The 24,272-nt window shown below is 37.2% G+C and overlaps 1 protein-coding gene across 1 annotated transcript in view; it reads left to right on the forward strand.

The window, feature by feature from the left end:
- RAB2A (RAB2A, member RAS oncogene family) overlaps positions 1 to 24,272 on the forward strand; it is a 79,642-nt gene that overhangs the window by 48,574 nt on the left and 6,796 nt on the right. The window contains exons 5-7 of the mRNA XM_005288122.5: positions 91 to 183; positions 5,355 to 5,466; positions 20,679 to 20,747. Coding sequence (XP_005288179.1) covers positions 91 to 183; positions 5,355 to 5,466; positions 20,679 to 20,747 — 274 coding nt within the window. The remainder of the gene's footprint in view (positions 1 to 90; positions 184 to 5,354; positions 5,467 to 20,678; positions 20,748 to 24,272) is intronic.

Below are 24,272 nucleotides of genomic sequence, written 5' to 3' on the forward strand. Positions count from 1 at the left end.
CTAAAGAAAAATCTGTGGGTGATAGCATTTGGGCAAATACTTTTCTTTCTTGAAGCATCACTCTTAATTTTCATTCTTGTTCAAACTCAGGAGAGATACTTTCAATCACTTGACTACCTGGTTAGAAGATGCTCGCCAGCATTCCAATTCCAACATGGTCATTATGCTTATTGGAAATAAAAGGTAAAAATAATCCTTTATGAAATAGAAGCTAATGAGTATGCAGGTAATAAAGCTCTATGACCTGCTTGTTTAGGTAATAGTTCTCCTCTGATATTTGTGATTCTTTGTAATCAACGTGCTAATTTTAGATAATTTTTAATCTTTAATGAACATAAAGATTTTTTCAGTGGACAAAAAAAACGCTTTTCTAAATAGCCTGGATGTAATAACTTCATACATGGATGAGCTATATGCACTCCTGCTCTGGCTAGATCATTCAGAAGTAATTTTAATTTAAAAAGACAAAGTCCAGTAATTTATTTAGGTTTAGTTTTTGATGCTGTTTATTAATTTTCTGAGCTTATTTGCGTTTTTCTGTTTCTAATACTATTTGAAATGTAAATTTTTGCATGTGTATGCCAGAGTGGTTACAGTTTTTCCCTAAATTTGACAAAAATATGTGCCTTTTCCTGAAAGAATGGTGAGGAGGGGGAGAAAAAGCATTTTTATATATAAAACTCATACTATGCAATTCACTTCATAAGCACATTTATTCTGCAAAAATTAAAGACACGCACACTGTCCAAAATGGAAAGTGTGTTCAGTAAGTGAAACTAAAGTAGATCTGGTTACACTTTTAAAAAACATGCACGTCTCTATAAGCTAGTTGGAAAAATAAAAATGTTTGCAACAAACTGATACAGTAACTGATTATCTAGACCTGTTTTTCTTGTGTCTGGCCTTAGATGCGATATCCTACTTGCATTTTCAACACCTAGCCTATTGATTTTCAGCCAAAGCAATTCAAATGTGCTAAAAATGCTCTCTTGATTCTGAAATGGTTGAACAGGAACGTAGATCTTTAGAAAAATGATGATAATTATTAAATCATCACGCATCTTGAGTTTTCTACCATTTTAATTCAGCGAACTGTGACAACATATTAGCAAACAGATTTTTTGGTAAAAATTGGAACTTCAATTTCAAATACTAAAGGAGAAGATAGAAGTTCAGGATTTAAGTGATCTGTTAGCTATATTACAGCTCCCTTTTCCTGGTCTGAGATCAACCTATCTCCATGCCTGAGCAATTCTACAAAGGTGTCAGTTGTAATGGTGATTTGTGTAATGTGGATACCTGTCCACTCAATTGAACTGACTACAAGCTCATTTCACAATCTGGCTCATTCATCTAATATTTTTCTATGAAATCTTATTTCCATGTAAAATTAACTTTTAATGTTCTCTGAAGTCAAGTAATTGTGAAAGCTGCCTAAAAGTTTTATATTGCATATAATCTGGAAAAAGGACTGTATGGCTAATTGACAATTTTCCATTAGCCAGTGAAATGGATTGAGTAGTCAAACTGGCAAAAGCTAACTTTTCTGAATGAAATGTACAAACTACACCTATTTTACTTAAATGAGTGGTCACACATTCTTCTGGCATGTGAGCTAAAATATAGCAGTGGGGGAAATAGCATATCTTGTGGCAAATTAGATCTGCATTGTGTGTATGTGAGATATAGATACCACATCAGTTTGCATAATATAACTTCTCTTTGTCCAGCCATGTTAGAAGAAAGACAAGCGATGATAAATGTGGCAGGCTACAATTTCGTTCACTTAATTTCTGGGAGTACCTGGCAATAAATTGTACAGTGCAGGTCCATCCTCACTTTCTTAATAATTTCCACGTAATCCCCAACCTTGTCCCAGCCATCCCATTGCTGCGACCCTGCTTCCGTCACCTCATATAAGATGAAATGGAGGTTATAAAAGATCAGCTCCCTGCTGTTCAAGTCATTAGGAGCCCCCAAACCCCCTTTCTCAGGTCCCGTAAGGGATGCTTTCCTTCAAATCCTTTTTCCAGTCCATTTTATCCTATAACCATATCCCTTGCATACCAAAGATCTGCACTAAACATCTGCCATGAGTTTTATGTACTGTGTTGCAATTTTACACCATAAATCCCCTGCTCTACCTCATTGGGTCCCAGACCTGCTGGTGGGGAAGGCAAAGGAAAACATCCTGTCCCAGCCAGTCTGGCAGTGAGGAAAAAATTCATTCCCAACCCCCAAAGAAAAGGGTGACTATTGTAATCCCCACAGCGGGTCAGGAGAAAAACACCTGATCCTTTTGCATAGTTGTGGATGGGTACTACAAGCTCAATCCTGGTAAAAAGTGCTTCTCTGGAGCTGCTTGTGGTATAAATAACCCCCATATACACTCATCTCGTCAGCAGGAAAACCAGTGACCCAACACTGACCTGGCCCCAGCTGCTTCCTGCCCATCCATGTAAACTTTCCTCCTCCTTCCCACCCATTGTAGGGGGAATCCCTTAAAGGGGCAGCATCCCTTTTCCACCGACCAGCAAGATAAAGACCTCTTGCATGAAGGCTACCGTGAGCACGTTTTCCCAAACTGCTAGGGGACTCATCTGTTTTTGTTTTTCTGCTGCTAAGATATACTGCATATTTTGAATATATTCTTTTGCAGTTATGCGAATATGTTTTCTATAACACATAACTGGGAGTGTGATGATCCATTAGTCTGCGTGCCATAATCATTAATATCACACTTAGAACTCCTATTGCTTAAACATAATCTGTTAATGTACAGATATCTCATAACTTTGTTACTTTACAATGTAGTGAGATTTTTTTTAAATGCCTTTAAAAAGCTACAATCCTAAAGCAAAAGGAGCAGTAATCTTCAAGAAACAACCTTTCTAATTTTTCTTTAGATTTCACTAGGCTTTAAAGGAAAAAATACACCCAGCTGAAATGTATATACTACAAGAGTGGTTTTATTTCTTGAATTCTGGTAATGGGGAAGATTACTTAAATTATGTAAGTATCCCTAACACCATAATCCAAGATACTACTTAAATTTGTTTCATTGTAAATGTTTGATAAAGTATATGCAAATAATATAGTTAGAATAAGACTGTACAGTGCAAACTGCATTGTTATATCTGCACAGTAACAAAGCATCAAAACAATACAGGTCCCATCAAAAGAAGAAATAATGGCAAACCATTATAGCTGTACTATTCTGACAAGACCATATACTTTTAAATCACTGGAATGGGTGGGTAGGGATAGGGTTGCAACCTGGGGTACCAGAAGATATAGATTAGACTTTACTTCAAAAAAAAAGTTGAGAAATAGTGGGTTTGAGAAATAATTCACCCCTTGGCTTACTCCAGTTTTAAACTGGTGCAACTGCATTGAAATTAATGGAGGGGTTGTACTAGTTTAAAACTGGTATAACACTGTTGTGGGTTAATCTTATATTATAGTGGCTGAGACTTAATATCCAGCATTTCTTTTCTTTACCCCTTTCTCCTCCCCAGTCCTCAGGTTTTAGGAAGTGTGCCTTTACTTTAGTCTTTCAAAAAAGGGAATAAGTAGACTTTTGGGGAGTAACTCTGACATCTCCTCTAGGAAGATTAATTGGAAACAAAGAAGCCTTAACTCATTGAGTTAAGAAGACAAAGTACAGGAGAATTTTCAGTTTTTATAATTATTTTTATAATGATGCACACACGCAAACACGGGTGCGTGTGGGTGGGTATGTAATATCAAGGCAGCAACCTTTTCTATCAGATATTTGCATGAATATTTGAAATGGTTACTTAAATTTAGAACTTTGTTCTGCATATGTGTTTTAACACCTTAATTGAAAGGACATTTTAAAATATCCTACAAATTCTAGACCACTTTTGAAACTTGCAGATCTCAACTGACAGACAGACACTGCATGCACATATTTGCTCAAGCCTCAGTCATTATCAGGGCAGGTATTCCAGGACTTCCAGAACAAACATCCTGCTAACTTGCCCCAAACTTTGAGTCAAATGTTTAAGTTTTTTTTAATAAGTCATATTCATTACATAGTATCTCTTAGTATCTTTATAAATGCAGCTATAGTCTTAGTACATGTACTTAGCCAAAGTATACAGTCAAAATTGTTATATTCACACAAGACAGTCAAAATACCAGATACCTGTTTTGTGATGCAAAATATAAGTGCAGTGGGCGGGATTAAAAAGTAAATATGTAAATAAAATATTATATAGATACTTTACTCTTGTATGCATTGTGTTCATCAGAATTGTCATTATAAAGTCAATACGGCACTAATGTTATCCGTGACTAACCACTACAAGATCTTATCTTTTTAAATGGGTGTTCAGTTTACAGTTAGCTATTTTACTTGGAACACTGTTTGCAAACATATTTTACATGCACAGTTAAGGTACAACTTTTTAAAAGTGTAATCCCTCCTGTCCAAAATGAAGGTAAGCAGACTAGACAAGAAATAAATATATCACTCTGCACAGTAACAAAATCTGAGTTCTTAAGAATGAAATAGCCACAGCTATTAAAATTACCTTATGTAACTCACAAGATGTGATGTCATTTTTTTAGTTGTCCAATCCGAGTACGCTATTTCCTAACCTATAATAATACATTTTCACCTAGACTTCTTAGGAAGTAGAAAACGAGTAGTTTTGTGTATGTCACTCAAGTTCACCTGTCTGTTGTAAAGGAGTGTTTATGGGTATGCAACTTCAAGACCAAAAATTAGGTTTTGTAAGAAACAAGGTTTAATGCAACGTAGAATCATTTATAAATGTTTCTCTTTATGATTTGTAACAAGTTTTTTGTCTGAATATAAGCTTTCTTTTGTTGCATTTCAATCCCCACATGCGAATGTTGTGTTACTGCATGTGAACCCCAGAAAATGAAGCTGACTGGTCCCTTTTTATTTCACAAAAAGTCTATTTATATAAATACATGCTTTTTACCAGTTTAAATTTCTGGAGGGTGGATCAATTGATGCTACATTTCAGAGGAGAGATACTTGCCTCTAACAATAGTTATCTGAAGTTAGTGTCTATGCATGCATGCTCCCCTATATTTTCCTTCTGGAAGCTGGTTCATTAAGGTTCATGCTATGTCTGGGTCAAAAATAACTTCACTTCAAACAGATGTGGTATGACTATCCCTTATGGTACTACTGCTGCATATCTGACATGAGGTAAAGATTCTAACTAATAGATGTGAATAGTTCCCTTGATGGGAAGCACATGAAAGCCATGTGAGGTATGTCTCTAAGGAAACTGCTTTTGGAGTCTTTTTACTTGTACAGGTAAGTAACTCTGTCTCTTGTTTGGTCATCTTAGTGACTTAGAATCTAGAAGAGAAGTGAAAAAAGAAGAAGGTGAAGCATTTGCACGAGAGCATGGACTTATTTTTATGGAGACATCTGCCAAAACTGCTTCTAATGTCGAGGAGGTAACTGCACTTAAAATTGTTCTTGATAACATTTAATTAAAACAGTTAGTTTTAAGCTTTTAATCTTTTAACATGCTTTCCCGCTGCTTTATACTGAAAGTTTTTTTTAATCTCATTTTACTCTCCCTTTTAGAAATATGACTTGAACCTTACTCTTCATTTTTCTATTTTGTTTTTTTTAAATATTCTGAGACGATATTCAGTAAAATGTAGTGGACACATCAGACTGAGTAGATTGCTGTGTTTAACTTCCCTGCTATACTACCTTTCTACAACAATTTACAGATATTTATCAGTTTAAGAAAGCTAAGATGTACATTTACAGCATTTCAAATATAGTGTCTGTGCCTCTTCCTTGAGTTTTTGTTAGCAAAAATCACGGGTCACCCAATGAAATTAATAGGCAGAAGGTTTAATACAAAGCAGAGGAAGTACTTTTTCCACACAACTCACAGCTAGTCTTTGGAACTCATTGCCATGGGATGTAGTGATGGCCAAGATTATAATTGGGTTCAAAAAAGAACTGGATAAGTTCATGGAGGATAGATCCATCAATGGCTATTAGCCAAGATGGTCAGGAACGACCCTAAACCTCTGATTATCAGAATCTGGGAGTGGAAGCTAGGAATGGACCACTCTATACTTGTCCTGATCAGTATGCTCCTCCTGAAGCTCTGATATAGGCCATTGTTGGAGACAGGATACTGGGCAAGATGGACTGTGCTCAGACTCTTCTGTTCTAGTATGTATTTGACTGTTTAGTCTGATTTTGGTACTTTTCATATTGTGTTCACTTTTGATAGTGCATTTGTTGCCCATTAGCTGTCTGATATCAAAAGGAAAAACAAGGTAAAATTACTTCTCGTAGAGGGAAGCTGGAAATAGAACCCACAGCCTTCTTACTCCCAGTTGAGACATAGGGCTTTCATGTGCTGCAATCATAAGTAGTACAGTCCTGTCTAGGGAAGTTGAATACAAGCTTCCTAAACTACGTAAGATATAAATTCTCTCTGCCTGCTGGAGGGATCCATACCTTGTATGAGTCAAGCTCACATCTAGAGTCACTAAACAGGATCCTACTTATATTTTCCCAGATTGGTCAATGTTTCCTGTGGTCTAAGGCACATGTATTCACCAAAATAAAGTTTAAATTTACTGAAACTTTCACAATGGTGCAAATTCAATGCCTGTGAAATTTCAGGTGAATTTGGTTTCACAGTGGCAAAATTGGGGTGGAAGTGTGAGGGTGAGGGTTAAATCAGGTTTATAAGTGAAGACTTGCTTCAGCTTTAACTAAGCCGGCATGTCTTCATAATATGCAGATATAGAAGATGTGCATCCCAAGATAAACAAATTTTGTAATGTATTTACCTCACCAGTGGCAAGAATTTTTGAAAATGGGGAGGCACTAGAAGAATGTGGGGGAAGCAGTGTCACACTGATATTCTTCTCCACCCCCACATAATCCCTCAAAAGAATTTTGGGGTAGTGAGCCTGATGATAATCATCCAGGAAATCCGTTTTCAGTTGCTAGTAACATAATGGAAGAAATATTGAGATCAGTAAGGCTCTAGCGGATAATGGTACCATGAACAATAAATAGCATGCATTCATAAAATAGACATCATCTCACTTTTTTAAACAGAATTAGGCTATTAATGCTCCCTAGTGAATTTAGTAGGGCTTTCGATTAATCGCAGTTAACTCACGTGATTAACTCAAAAAAATTGTGATTAATCGCAGTTTTAATCGTACTGTTAATAGAATACCAATTGAAATTTATTAAAGATTTTGGATGTTTTTCTACATTTTGACATATATTGTATTCTGTGTTGTAACTGAAATCAAAGTATATACAACTTTTTATTACAAATATTTGCACTGTAAAAATGCTAAACAAAAGAAATCGTATTTTTCAATTCACCTCATACAAGTACCATAATGCAATCTTTGTCGTGAAAGTGCAACTAACAAATGTAGATTTTTTTTGTGTGTGTTAAATAACTGCACTCAAAACCAAAACAATGTAAAACTTCAGAGCCTACAAGTCCACTCAGTCCTACTTCTTAGTCAGCCAATCGCTAAGACAAACAACAAGTTTGTTTACATTTTCAGGAGATAATGCTGCCCTCTTCTTATTTACAATGTCACCAAGAAAGTCAGAACAGGCATTTGCATGGCACTTTTGTAGCCGGCATTGCAAGGTATTTACGTGCCAGATATGCTAAACATTTGTATGCCCCTTCATGCTTCAGCCACCATTCCATAGGACATGCTTCCATGCTGATGATGCTTGTTAAAAAAGTGTTAATTAAATTAACTGTACACCTTGTATTCTGTGTGGTAATTGAAATCAATATATTTGAAAACGAAGAAAACATCCAAAAATATTTAAATAAATGGTATTTTGTTATTGTCTGTCAGTGCGATTAATCGCGATTAATGTTTTTAATCGCTTGACACCCCTAGAATTTAGTAAATGGTCTCAAAAATCGTACCAGAAATATTTTCATTGTGACTTGCATGTGAGCAAGAATACATAGAATGAAAACTATCTGAAGGGCAAATTATTATAGTTGTTAGCTGTAATGTATCAAATTGAGAGGAGGAATCTAGTGGGGCATCAGAGTTGGGCCCAATCTTTATTGATGGACTCAATCAACCCCTGGGGGGAGGGACTGCACAAGAAACTCAGTGAGCTCCCAATTATCCTTCTGTGGGTCAAAAATGGAGAAGGAGAGGTGCCAAGGAGTGAGCACACCCTTCCCTCATTCCATTCCCTTACCACAACCACATCTGGTAGATTATGGTTCCTTCCACTTATAGATACTCTAGAAGAGTGAGTATCTCCATCTCTCTATCTTAATGTTTTGCAGTGTTGCACCTCACTATAGCATCTGAATGCCTTCCACATAAAATAGATTGGCAATAGCAAAGTCTCTAGAGGACTTTGTGGACTCCTTTGCAGATGTCCTTCTGAGTTCTGAAATTTCTGTGTGGGCCAGGATGTCTGTCTTCTGGGGTCAGGAGGAACAGGGTTATAATTAGGGCTGTCTATTAATCGCAGTTAACTCACGCAATTAACTCAAAAAAATGCAATTAAAAAAATTAATCGTAACTAACTGCAGTTTTAATCGCACTGTTAAACAATAGAATACCAATTGAAATGTATTAAATATTTTTGGATGTAATGAAATCAATATATTTGAAAATGTAGAAAACACAGAATACAAAGTGTACAGTGCTAACTTTATCATTTTTAGAGTGCAAATATTTGTAATAAAAATAATAGAAACAAAAGAAATGGTATTTTTCAATTCACCTAATACAAGTACCATAGTGCACTCTCTTTATCGTGAAAGTGCAACTTACAAATGTGGATTTATTTATTTATTTATGGTTACGTAACTGCACTTAAACAAAACGATATAAATCTTTAGCGTCTACAAGTCCACTCGGTCCTACTTCTTGTTCAGCCAATCACTAAGACAAACAAGTTTGTTTACATTTATGAGAGACAATGCTGCCGGCTTCTTATTTACAATGTCACCTGAAAGTAAGAACAGGCATTCACATGGCACTTTTGTAGCCGGCATTGAAAGCTATTTACGTGCCAGATATGCTAAACATTAGTGTGCCCCTTCATGCTTCTGCCACCATTCCAGAGGACATGCTTCCATGCTGCTGATGCTCATTTAAAAAAAATGTGTTAATTAAATTTGTGACTGAACTCCTTGGGGGAGAATAGTATGTCTCCTGCTCTGTTTTACCTGCAGTCTGCCATATATTTCATGACTTTGCACATGTTCATTATAAGAACACTTTCACTGCAGATTTGACAAAACGCAAAGGTGATACCAATGTGAAATTTCTAAAGATAGCTACAGCACTTGACCTAGAGTTTAAGAATTTGAAGTGCCTTCCAAAATCTGAGAAGGATGAGGTGTGGAGCATGTTTTCCGAAGTCTTATAAGAGCAACACTCCAGTGTGGAAACTACAGAACCCAAACCACCAAAAAAGAAAATCAACCTTTTGCTGGTGGCATCTGACTCAGATGATGAAAGTGAACATGCATTGGTCTTCATTGCTTTGGATCGTTATCAAGCAGAGCCCCTTATTAGCATTGATGCACGTCCTTTGGAATGATGATAGAAGCATGAAGGGACATATGAATCTTTAATGCATCTAGCATGTAAATATTTTGTGATGCTGCCTACAACAGTGCCATGTGAACACCTGTTCTCACTTTCAGGTGACGTAAACCCGAAGTGGACAGCATTATCTCCTGCAAATGTAAACAAACTTGTTTGTGCGATTGGCTGACTAAGAAGTAGGACTGAGTGGACTTGTAGGCTCTGAAGTTTTACATTGTTTTGGTTTTGAGTGCAGTTATTTAACAAAAAAAAAATCTACATTTGTAAGTTGCACTTCCATGACAAAGAGATTGCACTATGGTACTTGTATGAGGTGAATTGAAAAATACTGTTTCTTTTGTTTATCATTTTTACAGTGCAAATATTTGTAATAATAAAAACGTATACACTTTGATTTCAATTACAACACAGAATACAATATATGTCAAAATATAGAAATACATCCAAAATCTTTAATAAATTTCAAGTGGTAGGACTGAGTGGACTTGTAGGCTGTAAAATTTTACATTGTGTTTTTTTAAATGCAGGTTTTTTTGGTACGTAATTCTGCATTTGTAAATTCAACTTTCATGATAGAGATTATATTACAGGACTTTTATGAGTTGAATTGAAAAATACTATTTCTTTTTTTATAGCACAAATATTTGTAATCAAAAATAAATATAAAGTGAGCACTGTACACTTTGTGTTCTGTGTTGTGATTGAAATCCATATATTTGAAAATTTATAAAGCATCCAAAAATATTTAAATAAGTAGTATTCTGTTATTGTTTAACAGTGATTAATCACGATTAATTTTTTTAATCGCTTGACACTCCTAGTTATAGTAGGAAAGCTTTATGAAACAGGAAGGCTTTGCAGAGTTTCCTAAAGGAGGTAAAGAGCACTTTTTAATTATCTTTTCAGGCAGTACTAAATTAAGAGGTGGCATGAACAGGAAATAATCAAAAGGATCTAGAGAAGTTAAAACTGTAAGCAGGAAATAATGAGCTTTGGCTTATAACACAAGATAATGGATATGTGGAAAATGAGGTAAATACTTAAGAAAGCACGATGAGATCGTGAACACAAGTAAAATTAGATTGTACGTTGAAAGATGGGCAGGCAGTGGTGTTTTGAGCTGCATAGGCAAAAGGTGTCACATTATGAAGAAGTGAGGTGAATAATGGCTTTCCATTGTTGAGGCTGCACTTATCTGCATTCAATTCTGGATACCAGTCAGTAACAAAAAGATGTCAAGAAATTGAAGGGTGTCCAAAAAGGTGTTGTTTCTGGCCTGGAGGGATTAATTTATGAGGAAGGAATTGTAAAGAACTAGAGGGACAAGGTCTTGCAAGCCCTCTTTACTCAGAGCTCCCATTGACTTCAGTTGACTTCACAGCTAAAAAGTGGTGAAATGATAGTTTACGTGTAGTTGAAGATGATGAGATGAAACAAAGCAAAAGTCATGTGGGCCAGATATCAGGAATGTTTATCTTAATGGTGACTTATAGATTATTTTTCCAAGGGGAATAGTGGAAACATCATTGCTTGAAAAATAAATTTGGACTATAAAATAAATGCCTTGGTATATGTACTGTTCGGAACAGTTCTGCATTGACAGGGAGATGGACATGATGACCTAACAGATTTTCCATATTTAACTTCTTTAAGTGTTTGGATTGTTACAGTAACATCTAATTTCCAAATTGACACTTATTTGATGTGAGTTAAAACAGATTTACACTACCCTTTCCACTTTTTATGTCTGTCAGAGACTTGGTTCAATAGTCATTTTGACAAAGATATGTTTTTACCTAATTAACCATAACTATGCCAAGAGCTATTGTAGCCCCTATGGAGGTGGTTCACCACCTTTTCCACATAGGTGGCCCCCTGCCTTCTATCCCTTCCCATTTAGCAATATGGAAAGAACAGGGTGGTTGCAACCTCCTAGTTGGGAACCCTGATCTTAGTGCTGTAAGTATCCAGAAAAAACCCACAAGCCATGTATTTATGTAGCTAATATCTATATGAATGATGCAATTTAAAAAATATTTTTAAAGCAGCATGAGAACCTGCCAGCCCACTAGACCCTTTTTTGTGTCCCAGTTTGTGGCAGCTTTTTGCATTTTAAACTTATCATATATTTTACAGACCTTAGCTCAATTTAAAAGACAAAAAGCATTTAAAAGCTGAGGGACGAAGGCACAAAAAGTGTCCTAGGAAGCTGGCAAGAGGGATTGGGAGATGCTTATGGTATTTTATAATGGCAGGTATTTACACAGGTATGGAAATGCACAGTTAGTCCACTATACTAATGCACTAGTTGTTCTTTGTCTAGTTATAGAGCCAGGGAGTTTTCTTTTAAAAAAGAAAGAAATTTACACTAATGCCACATTAAGGTCATACAGTTGAATGTTAAAATATAATGTGAATCCTTAACTTTTCCTCCCTCACACATGCATTACAACTGGATCTTTCAATTCTTGATCACGTTACCTTAGATATGTATTGTGATCTTTGATAGTGTGTGTGCACATCTATATAATGCACATGTACAAAGGGGTAAAATTTAACTTCAACCTATCTATTTCTTGAGTGTGCACTGTACAGCCATAATCTTGAATTAGCATGGCATTATGCATTTAATAGCTGACATAAAAACATTTTGGATAAAGGGAGCACCAGGTTGAGTTGTTGGTGTTAGCTGTAAGCAGTAGTAGTCTCATTTTAATGGGAAGCAGCATGGTCCAGTAGACTAGGACTCTGGTTATATTTCCTGGTCTGCTACTGACCTGCTGTGTGATCTTGGGCAAGTTGCTTCACCTCTCTGTGCTTCGGTTTCCTCATATGTAAAAAAGGAGATAATGCTTTACCCTGCTTTGAAACTCTTTGAGAGCTATAGATGAAGTATTTTATAAGAACTAAATATCCTCTCTTTTTAAAAGGTGAAGTAACAAATTCCTCCTATCATCTAATGGAGAGAGAAATATTTAGTCCTGAACATACTGAGTCTCTCACACCAACTGAACCTTGAACTTTCAAGAGACTGGGTCTCTGCTCCCAAGAGTGTTGGTTAGTGCACTGGGCAATCCCAAGTACGTTCTGTCTCATGCCATTGTCTTTTCATGTTAGCATGATCAGGTGGTGAGGAAGAAGGGGGACAAAGTTAGCAGAGCCCAAGAAGGGATAGAGTTTTACAGCAGTTATTGACATATTGAATGGAGCAATAGTATCTGCAAATGAGGGATCAGCAGAGCCATGAGGGAGGAATGGATGGTTCAGTGGCTTAGTAACACGTACAAAATCTAGGTCGGGGTCGGCAACGTTCGGCACACGGCTCGCCAGGGTAAGCACCCTGGCGGGCCAGGCCAGTTTTATTTACCTGCCGACGCGGCAGGTTTGGCCGATCGCGGCCCCCACTGGCCGCGGTTCACCGTCCTGGGCCAATGGGGGTGGCGAGAAGCCGCGGCCAGCACATCGCTCGCCCACGCCGCTTCTCGCCGCCCCCATTGGCCCAGGCCAGTGGGGGCCACAATCGGCCAAACCTGCCGCATCAGCAGGTAAATAAAACTGGCCCGGCCCGCCAGGGTGCTTACCCTGGCGAGCCGCATGCCAAACGTTGCCGACGCCTGATCTAGGTTGTTAGAACACAACCCAATTAATTAATGTCCCAAAGCTGCTACTATCTTACTACTGCATGGTGGCTACTGTGAAACAAATTAGTGGTCAGTACTTCCTGTTAAAGTCATCACAAGAATTGCAATCGCGACCTACTGGTAGAGTACACTTGTGGACAGTGCAGGGAGAGAGAGCATGGTCATAGGGACTGAACTGCCTTTCACTCTGGTGAAGTATACTGGGAAAGAGTTGACGCACATTGACAGGGTGAAATAGGGAAGTTTATTGAAGAGTTGTCTATGCTGGTCATATTTTATGGGTACTTCTGGCTCCAGAGCTGCTGCTCCAACTGTCTAAATTCAACTTTAGAAAATTATGGAGATGTCAGGTTCTAGGTTCCATTATTTTATGAGACAATAAAGGGACTGTTCATCCTAAGCTAGTACCCTTCTTCCTTCCTTCCTTCCTTCCTTCCCTCCCTCCAAGTTAAATATGAGTGAGTTACTGCTGATGGGCAAGATGAGAGTAACATTTGATACTGATAGATGGAATATATTCCTCCTAGAGTAGGTAGGGGAGTTGGAGATAAACTGTGAGGAACCCAGTGTCCAGTGGAAATAGACTTTGCCTTTAAAGTGGTTTGTCAATATGGATATTGAAGTCTCTCAAGGTAAAGGATTGTCTCTCTCTTGGGGGTATTAAGGAGTTGTTTAAGGGAAAGAGAGAGACCTTGAGTTCCAAACTGGGTCAGTCAAATATAACTCTAGCTTTTCAGAGGTGGTTTTGTATCAGTAACGTCTTATTAGTGGATTAGTTGTCTAGGATCAAGTGTCATGGTAGGTCTACATTGTAGTCTTAGCCTGCACTCCTCCATGTATTTGCGCAAACCTTCCTTCTGTCTACACATGCAACTTTCAGGTATGTGCTCATTTGTGCTTTCATCCCATGCTTGCTTTCATGGCTGGGGGTATGGTTTAAGCCTAAACTGCACTTTAGCTTTGGCCAGAATGCGCCTGCTTTGCAGTGAGAATGCAGGCAAGTGCCAGTCCTCCAGTGCCCTTCATACTGTTTCCCCTCCCCCAAGGGCTCAGGCAAGTTCTCCTGCAACTGACAATTGACTGGAAAGAATCCTAGACTATCTCAACACAGAGAACCATTGCATATGCCCCCAGACACACACAACCAAGTGTAGAAACAGTAAGGACACAGAAACACGGAGATGGCTTTGCTGTGGGAATGCTCATACTCAGGCTGGGCTAACCCAAGTACTCAGATCTTGGCACCAATCACCTGGGTAATTATCAGATTGATAGTGGAGAACTGACTGGTCAGATGATGCTGGTTCGCCTTGTTTCCAGCTCTTAAATTGCACTAAAGGAAGCTTAAAAAAAAACAAACAAAAAAAACCTTACTCTTTTCTAATATTAGTTATCTATGTAAGTAATTAGTGTAGCTTCCACAAGGATAATATCTGATAACAGATGGGATGGAAGGTGGCCCTAGAAACTCTCCATTAAGAAATGATGCATATTATTTAAAAAGGGGGGGAAATTGACAACCCCTGAACAAGACTGAACTGCTCTCAGAAATGAGTCTTTCTCCAAAGTAAACTTATTTTTTAAAAGCACACTATGTTGGACTTTGCCAGTTAAGCTTGCTTGGTTTGGTGATATTAAAAGTTTAAAAGACGTATCCTCAGAGAGTAATAAACAGCTTTTAAACATCTTGATTTGGCTAGCAGAGATTCTAGTTAATATAATTTGCAGAACCTCATAGCTAGACATACTAAATTCACTTTTTACAGAATAGGGGACACTTAAGATTTGTAGTGACAATGCATAGACATGTTCACTGACAAGTTATCTCTGTTTCTAAGATGAAGATCTATTTGGCTTCACTTCTGCTTCCAAGCACTCCCTTTTGTTTGTTCTAGAATTATTGTATGACAATCTGTGCTCAATTGCATCTTATTATTTAATGATGGAAAATAAGAATGAAACTTTAATTCCAGGAGTTGGCTGAATAGAGATGAATACCATATTTGACATTTATTTCTGGGTGACTAAAATTCCGACTTATTTTTAAATTTTCTTGATTATTTATTCTCAAATTGTATAGCACATTACCTATACATTTTTGACCGTATTTCAGATTGTTGACCCGGTCAGCTGAAAATTTGAATTAACAATTGATACCTTTAATGTGGCCACCAGATGGCAGCATGTTACATGAACAGAAAACAGGTTGATGTATTTCAGTTTTAAGCAAAGGAAGAGTTTGATTCCTTTTATTGCTGTATTTCTGTTTAATTTTTCCACTACTTTTGTGTTCATGAAGCTTCAAAAATCAGCAGTGATTGATTCATTTATAGGCTTTTCTGTAGCTCTCATCTTAGCATCTGAAACCCTCACAAACACTATGCAGGATTTATCCTTGCCATCAACTTCTAGGGTAGAGAGGTGATATTATCTCCACTTTACAAATTGCAAAACCAAGCCACTGTTTTAAGTGAGTTGTCCAATGTGTCTCTCAGCCTGCAGCAAAGTTAGGAATAGAATCCAGATTTCCTGAGTCCCAGTCAGTGCCTTAACTTCAAGATCTCTCAATGAATGGATTCTTCTTTATTTGTGGACTCGTGAAGTATTAAGACAGCTGCAGGCAAGCTATTCACTTACTGTAGATCTTGACTCCCACTAGTAATAGGCAGAGCAAGTTCATTCTTCCTGCTTGTTAGTGGTAGGGTCCAGTGAGCAAAGGCTCCCTGTCTTGCTTGTGTGGTAGACAGAGTGTAGATACTTATTGCACTTGATATCCTAGATGATTATTAAGGTGAGTTGGATTGTTGGAAATATTGATCTCACATTGCTTATCCAGTAAGCACTCGTGTGTGTTTGCTTTAAGGGAATCAGAAGGTCAGTGTGCTCCATAAATTCATGAAATATCATGTTTTTTATTTATTTATTTTTACCCCCAGATAGTTTTCCAATACAAACTGATCTAACACCGTTCAAATAATCTCACTGATGACTTTATGCTTAATTATGAAGATGAAAAACTGAGGCTTAAACTTGCACATGGAGATCCCTGGTTGTAATTATTTTTTGTAATAGTTGTGGGACATTTTAGTCAAATGGAGGTCACATAAATACATGAAATTTCAAATTATATATTAAATGTTCCACATAGTACAATCAGCATATAAATGACTTTTGGTAGAAAGTCAGTTATGCTGAGTTCACCCACTTTCCCTTGCTAATTAGGGCACTACAGAATACTGAAATTGGTATAGAGCTCTTAATGTGAGTCAACTAAAATTTTTAGTTAGTTTTCTTAAGACTCATATTTTTAAGTTTACCTATGGTTTGAACCATGGGCTGACTTAAAGTATGAATGTCTAGGAAACTAACTGAAAATTGTAGGTTTCTTTATTTTATTTATTTTTTAGTGGTAGATATGAAGTGTTTCACTTCCATAGCTGACTAGTTCTTTCAGAATCCGTGCCAGTGAAGAACATTTTAAAAAGTAAACTTATCAAGTATTGTTATAGTACATGAAAAAACAACTTTTTTCAAATCAGGATTAAAGTTAATATATAACTTCATAAAAGTGGTTATTTCCCAATGCAGCAGGCTAATGTACAAGGTATTACCACTAATAGTTGGTGCTGCAGAACCACCAGTGCCAAGTGGTTAATCTGTTACTTAATTTTTTCTAAAGATAACCAGTTGAATTAGAATATTTTTATTACTTTTTCCTACCATTGTTAATCACACACGGTTGTAGGCCTCAGTTCAGCAAGTGTGTGCCTAACGTGAAGCACATGAGTAGTCACGTTGAAGTCAAAAGGACTACTCACATTCTTAATGTTAGGCACATGCTTAAGTACCTTGCTGAGTAGGAGCCCTGGTTATGATCCGGATCGCAAGGTCACTGAACAAAAATGTTTTATATTTGATTATTTCATATGAGTGACAAAGTACTCCTAAAACAGTTATCTGCTGAATGTTACGTTTGAAATGCCTGTATTTTCTTTAGAGAGACTTACCACTGTATTTTGTAACTTTTATGCTCATAAATTACAATGCAGTTTTCTTTGTCTAAAATAAACTAAGCCCTTGGAACTTAATTTTGATAGATTACCTTTTATTTTAATAGAATTAACAGTAAGAGGTAGGCATGCTCAGATAGAGACTTCTAGGACTAGTCATCTTGTATGTTCCAATTGTTAAGTGCTTGTTTACATAAAGTTATCATAACACATTTTCAGGACTTCATGATTCTGTTTAATGTTCTAGTTTAATGGGAACAAGTGAATATCCGCATAAGAGCTTCCAGCTGTGTGAATTTCTCAAGCTTTGACCATTGTTTTCAATTAGTCCAGTGTATGAGGCCATTGCAATAATTGGTCCGTTATCAGAAACAAAGATAAGTTTCTTCTTTATATTGAAAACTTCAATTTCTGAGGAATGTGAATCAATTCATAGTTGGCTGAAAGCCAGTTTCTTCTCCTCCTTAACTCTAACACACGTTTGAAAAACGTACTCTCTTCCTAAGTGCCTTGTGAATCTGCAATGATTAATTCTTCTCATTATTTTGCTGCAAATTCTCATGACCCTCTGTGATGATTCGATCACCCACTTAGAGTTTATGCATATTCATATCTTTCCGCTCCTGCTGCAGTCGTTCAAGTCTCCTTCACTGGCTGTGGTGTGTGCTTGGTGCAGTAATTGAGCTGCAGTAGATTGATTACTCTGGGGAGCTGTAAGGCCTTTAAAGGTGAAAACATATCAGTCCTGTTAATTAGGAAACAAAGCTCTGGTGGCAAGTTCAGCAGTCAAATGCTTCCAGTGTAGAAATAAGGAAAGGTATGATTTGTTCCTCTCCATGAACCCTGTTTACTTTTTTATATTTGAATTAGATCCACATCAGCTGTGGTTGGCTTGTGCAGAAGATAGAATCACTTTTATGATTGTACAGCGATGGTGTTTCAATCTGAAGAGAATTTGATTTGTAATATTGATTGTAGATATTATCTATTGTCAATCAAACCTTAAATTATACATTGTCTTTCAGGAGTTACTTGCCTTATAAAGCTAAATAGGGCAAGAGTACATTTTGTATCTCAATACTAATGCTAATCTTTCTCCAGTAACGCCCTTTCATTTGACTAATGTGTTAGTTCTGACCTTAAGTGTAGTATAGCTAAGTCATTACTTTGAATTCAAAGATACATTTTCTGAAGACAGTATAAAAAGCCCAGGTTTTTGGCTTTTTAATATTCAGATGACTGCCTATAGCCTCCCAAGTACAAGATTAATTAAGAGAAAAAACTTAAAATTGGATGAATATTAAATGATAGTATAAGGTTTTGTACAACAGGCAGAAAGCGTCCTTACAACATATCGTAAGCACCTTGTAGTTTTACATTGCTAAGCACTCTAATCTAGAGTGGAATATTACAAATATATTAAGGGTGGGAGAGCCATCTGTCACATTATCTGTCCATAAGGGTCAGAAATAAATTATTTAAGGGTAATTTATATATATTTTTAAAACCACTTTTCTCAGTAATTATTGGACGTCAGATTTTGGGCTACATATGCTACTACAAAAAACACTGTTTTTGTAAGCTGTGTGTGATGCATGCTATTTCGGATGGGTAATGGACATGATCTTCATTAGGGCTGTCTATTAATCGCAATTAACTCAAAAATTAATGGCAATAAAAAAATTAATTGCAATTAATGGCAGTTTTAATCGTACTGTTAATAGAATACCAATTGAAATTTATTAAAGATTTTGGATGTTTTTCTACATTTTCATAAACATTGTATTCTGTGTTGTAATTGAAATAAAGGTATACGTTATTGTTTATTACAAATATTTGTAAAAATGATAAATAGTATTTTTCATTTCACCTCATGCAGTCTACTGTAGTGCAGTCTTTGTTGTGAAAATGTAACTTACAAATTTAGATTTTTTTTATTACATAACTGCACTCAAAAACCAAACAATGTAAAACTTCAGAGCCTATAAGTCCACTCAGTCCTACTTCTTGTTCAACCAATCGCTAAAACAAACAAGTTTATTTCCATTTACAGGAGGTAATGCTGCCTGCTTCTTATTTACAATGTCACCAGAAAGTGAAAACAGGCATTTGCATGGCACTTTGTAGCCGGCATTTCAAGATATTTACGTGCCAGCTATGCTAAACATTTGTTTGCCCCTTCATGCTTTGGTCACCATTCCTGAGGACATGCTTCCATGCTGATAATGCTCGTTAAAAAAAATGCGTTAATTAAATTTGTGACTGAACTCCTTGGGGGAGAATTGCTCTGTTTTACCTGCATTCTGCCATATATTTCATGTTATTGCAGTCTCGGATGATGACCCAGCACATGTTGTTCGTTTTAAGAACACTTTCACTGCAGATTTGACAAAACACAAAGAGGGTACCAATGTGAGATTTCTAAAAATAGCTACAGTACTCGACCCAAGGTTTAAGAATCTGAAGTGCCTTTCAAAATCTGAGGGATGAGGTGTGGAGCATGCTTTCAGAAGTCTTAAAAGAGCAACATTCCAATGCTGAAACTACAGAACCCGAACCACCAAAAAAGAAAATCAACCTTCTGCTGGTGGTATCCGACTCAGATAATGAAAATGAACATGCATCAGTCCGCACTACTTTGGATTGTTATCGAGCAGAACCCATCATCAGCATGGACACATGTCATCTGGAATGGTGATTGAAGCAGGAAGGGACATACAAATCTTCAGCGCATCTGGCACGTAAATATCTTGCAACGCCAGCTACAATAGGGCCAAAAGAACGCCTATTCTCATTTTCAGGTGACATTGTAAACAAGAATGGGCAGCATTATCTCCTGCAAATGTAAACAAACTTGTTTGTCTGAGCAATTGGCTGAACAAGAAGTAGGACTGAGTGGACTTGCATGCTCTAATATTTTACATTTTTATTTTTGAATGCAGTTTTTTTGTACATAATTCTACATTTGTAAATTCAACTTTCATGATAGAGATTGCACTACAGTACTTGTATTAGGTGGATTGAAAAATACTATTTCTTTGGGTTTTTTTAATAGTGTAAATACTTGTAATCAAAAATAAATAAAAAGTGAGCACTGTACACTTTGTGTTCTGTGTTGTAATTGAAATCACTATATTTGAAAATGTAGAAAACATCCAAAAAAATTTAAATAAGTGGTATTCTATTATTGTTTAACAGTGAGATTAATCACGATTAATTTTTTTAATCGCTTGACAGCCCAAATCTTCATACCTTATTGAGGTCTGTGGTAAAACTCCCACTGAATTTAGTGGGAGCAGAATTTGACCTTTCATGTGAGTATTGGGCTTTATAGAGTAACTTGTTATGTCCATATATGTTTTTTGTCTCATTAGTATGATCTAATTTTATATTGTTTCCATTTCAGGCATTTATTAATACAGCAAAAGAAATCTATGAGAAAATCCAGGAAGGAGTCTTTGATATTAATAATGAGGTAACATTTATAGTATTCTGATAGCATGCTCTAGTGAGTTACCTTATTTTTTTTAAAAAAGCACAAAATTACAAGACCTTGGATCGCTTTTTGTAACACGTGTATTACAGTATTCTGCACACACTGCAGTAAAACATTTGTACATCCTGTTTTTACAGATTCACTTACTTTTGTGATGAAAACAGATTAGAATTAAGTGGCCCTATCCATTCATGAAGCATCACAAAATCATATAAATCCCCAAAAGAGAGAAGAAAATCCACTTTCATTCACTTCCCCATATGGTATCTGCTTTCAAAGATAATTTTCCACTATGTAAATGGGGAGACCATGTTAATATGCCAGATGTACTACATGAGCTGTCCAGTGTGGAAGCGCTGGTGTGGGAGCATATTGTAGTAAAATCTCATTCCGTGGGCAAATTAGTGATTGGGAAAAATAAGGGAGAGATGTCATTTGATTTGTAAAAATCTTACAAAATCATAATTTCAATAATGTTGCCCTCTGTGGCATATCATGGGGACTCGCTGCCTTCCCAGCTCCAGGTCCTCCGATTTGTGGAAAGTTTGATAGTACAGTGTCATCAGAAATAGGTCAAGTTGTCTATCATTCGAAAGCCATTTCTCCCATGAAAACAATGGTGCCACCCATGACAAACCTAGAACAATTTATGTTGATATATATTCGAGAAAATGTTTAAAAATATTTTTTTTATTAATTCTATGTTAACATAGGGATGCATTGCTCACATAAAAGACAGTCTTGACATGTAGGACTGAACACATTTATTCTTCAAAGTCATCATCAGTGTTGTTTCCATCTAGGACGTCACTGCTAGACACAGATCACACTGATCATCATCCACATTACACTTGCACATCTCTGTACAAGGCAGGCTGCTGGCCAAACACTTGCAGCGTGATGAGCATCTGGTCTTTTACACAAGCATTTGATTAGCTGAAGAATTGATTCATGAGCATGTGGTATTTCACACATAACTGGTTTGACTAGTCCATTGTCCAAGACCCATCCAGGAGCAATAGGGAGAGTAGTTTTGGATGTGCTCAGTTATCCATTGGCCATTCTATTACTTGATAATTTGCTCTCTTCATAGCAGGTATAAATACACCCTTGGTCAATTTGTCTGCTTCTTGGAAAACATTCACCAACATAACTCTGCAAGGTGTCATAATGTTGGTCTTCAAATGGTAAACGTGGTACACGAACACCTCCAGTCCATTTATGACCTCACCAGTGACTGCCTCAGCCATTCTGAGCACCTTCACAATGAGGAGAGAGTCTTCAGAGGCTGAATCAAATGCCTTTCAGTAAGAGAATTTCCTCTTTCCAGCCAACCTTCCAGTAGTGTCACATCTTGAAAGAGCATGGAAGCCTGGCAGTGTGGTAAGTGATAGGCACATATCTGAGGGTATACAGCAATTTTATTCCCCAGTAGTAGGCACAAAAACAGAATCTTGCGGAGTCTTGGGTAGAGTCTCTCAGTGAGCACTAGAACATCTGTCTTGTGCAGAAATCTGGAGCTTAGTAGTGTCTCTATGGTATTGATGGCATGCAAGATCATTTTAGTGTCACCTTTCTCATGGGAACTACAAAGAAGCTCCACTGAACAGCACAAGGTAGCAACTTCATTGTGACATCTGATGACAAAATTTGTTGAATAATTCTTCACATGCTGGAGCATTTTTCTGCAAGGTATTCGATTAACTCATCCTTCATGTGAGTGTGAGACAGTAGCTTCTTCATTGTGACAGTGGAGATGTTTGTGGAGTCACAGATTTTGTACAAGGCAGTGCAATACCTTGAAGTCTCTTCTTTCTAGTAATATTTTCAATTGACTCCTCTGCAAATGTGTCAAACATGAGGTGGACTTCATCATAGGTACAGTATTTTCTTTGTAGCCCCATAATGAGGTGTTCAGCCAAAACTCAGCAGGTACTAGCAGTTTCTGGTTTATCTAGAGCTTGTACCTCAACCATACCATCTATGAATCTGAAAGGTTTCTGCTGGCATAAGCTGACAGTCGCTTTGTCAGTAGATGCTGGCTTAGGAAGACCATGCAAAACGTTTGTTTATTTGCTTTTCACCTGGTGCACATGCATTGTTCTGTGACCTTAGAACATCCATCATGCTACCACAGAGAACTCGTACTTTCCAAAGTCTGACATAGATCAACATCTTGCTACAATCTGGACATGACCTGGAGATGAGCAAACAATGACCCGTCTGTAGTTAGCTCTGTAATAGTCCCTGCCATCATTACTCTGACTTTCTTTGCATTCAAGCACAGCTTCAGTCTGTTCTCCTTGTTTGGAGCCCATAGATTGACAGAGCCTTGGATAATTCTTCGGGGTTTAAAGGCCACATACAAGTCATGACCCAAAGTATCCATTCAACTGAAATCTTGGATATGTCTGAGGAAGTCATCCTAGCCATGCTTAATGTGTCATTTGAAATTTGATGGAACTCTGGGGTTGTCAGGAAAAAACTGGGAAAGAGTAACTGGAAGCTGTGTTATGCCCACCAGCCTCCCCAACCCCCCAATTATTTTCATTGCTATATTTTCACATTCCAGTGCTTCATCTGAACCAAGTGCATAGAAGCACCTCTGAAGCACCTGGCATTGGCCACTGTCAGAAGACAGGGTTAGATGGACCTTTGGTCTGATGCAGTATGGCCGTTCTTATGTTCTTAAGGGTATTGGCGACCTTTTAACATCCCAGTTTCCTTTTCAAAATTCCTCCCATATGTCAAAGTCAGACTTTTCTACACTTTTTATTTCAGCAAGGTACCAAGGACATCACCACAGAATAGTTGGTTAGATCAAAGCAAAAAAGTATTTCACAACATCTTGGAGTGCTGCAAGGTGAACATTCTAATGAGAAGTCCTGAGATATTGAATAGAGCAGCAAAGATTCAATCATCTACATGTATTGCCGCACCATCCCAAAAGTTGGCTTTGTCATCAGTTCAACTTCATTGAATTGCTTCATCTGTTCTGTGATGATGATGCAGCTCTCCATTGTGCTCAATAGATCATTATGAGCAGAATGTGCACTGGATTTGTGGAACTGGTCTTACAAGTCCTGTACCCTTTAGGAAATGAATTCAAACACATCAGTATGCTTTTCAAAGAAGACATGTAGGTAGCATTTTTGAAGGGCAACAAGCATTTGGGTGTGTGCTTCCATAGCGCGTCACATCATTTTCCTTGCAAAAATTTGGTTTACAGTACTATATCTGTTCAAAATCACCCCCTCCCCCCAGATCTCAGGAATACCAGTGCCGCCATCAAAGGATCCAATTATATGTATCACTGTAAAGAATATGTACTATTCGCCAGGACATAGACTCCACCATCCTCAAAGATCATCACAGGACATTATTTGCTGTTGAACAGGCCTTTAAATGCCCATGTCTAGTGTCCTGACATATTTGATTCAGTTATGCGGATATATTTGTTCATGTGTTCCAGCTACATAAAGAATGTTACCTCCTAGGCCCACT

The sequence above is a fragment of the Chrysemys picta genome, chromosome 2 (assembly GCF_011386835.1).
Source record: "Chrysemys picta bellii isolate R12L10 chromosome 2, ASM1138683v2, whole genome shotgun sequence".
NCBI lineage: Eukaryota > Metazoa > Chordata > Testudines > Emydidae > Chrysemys > Chrysemys picta.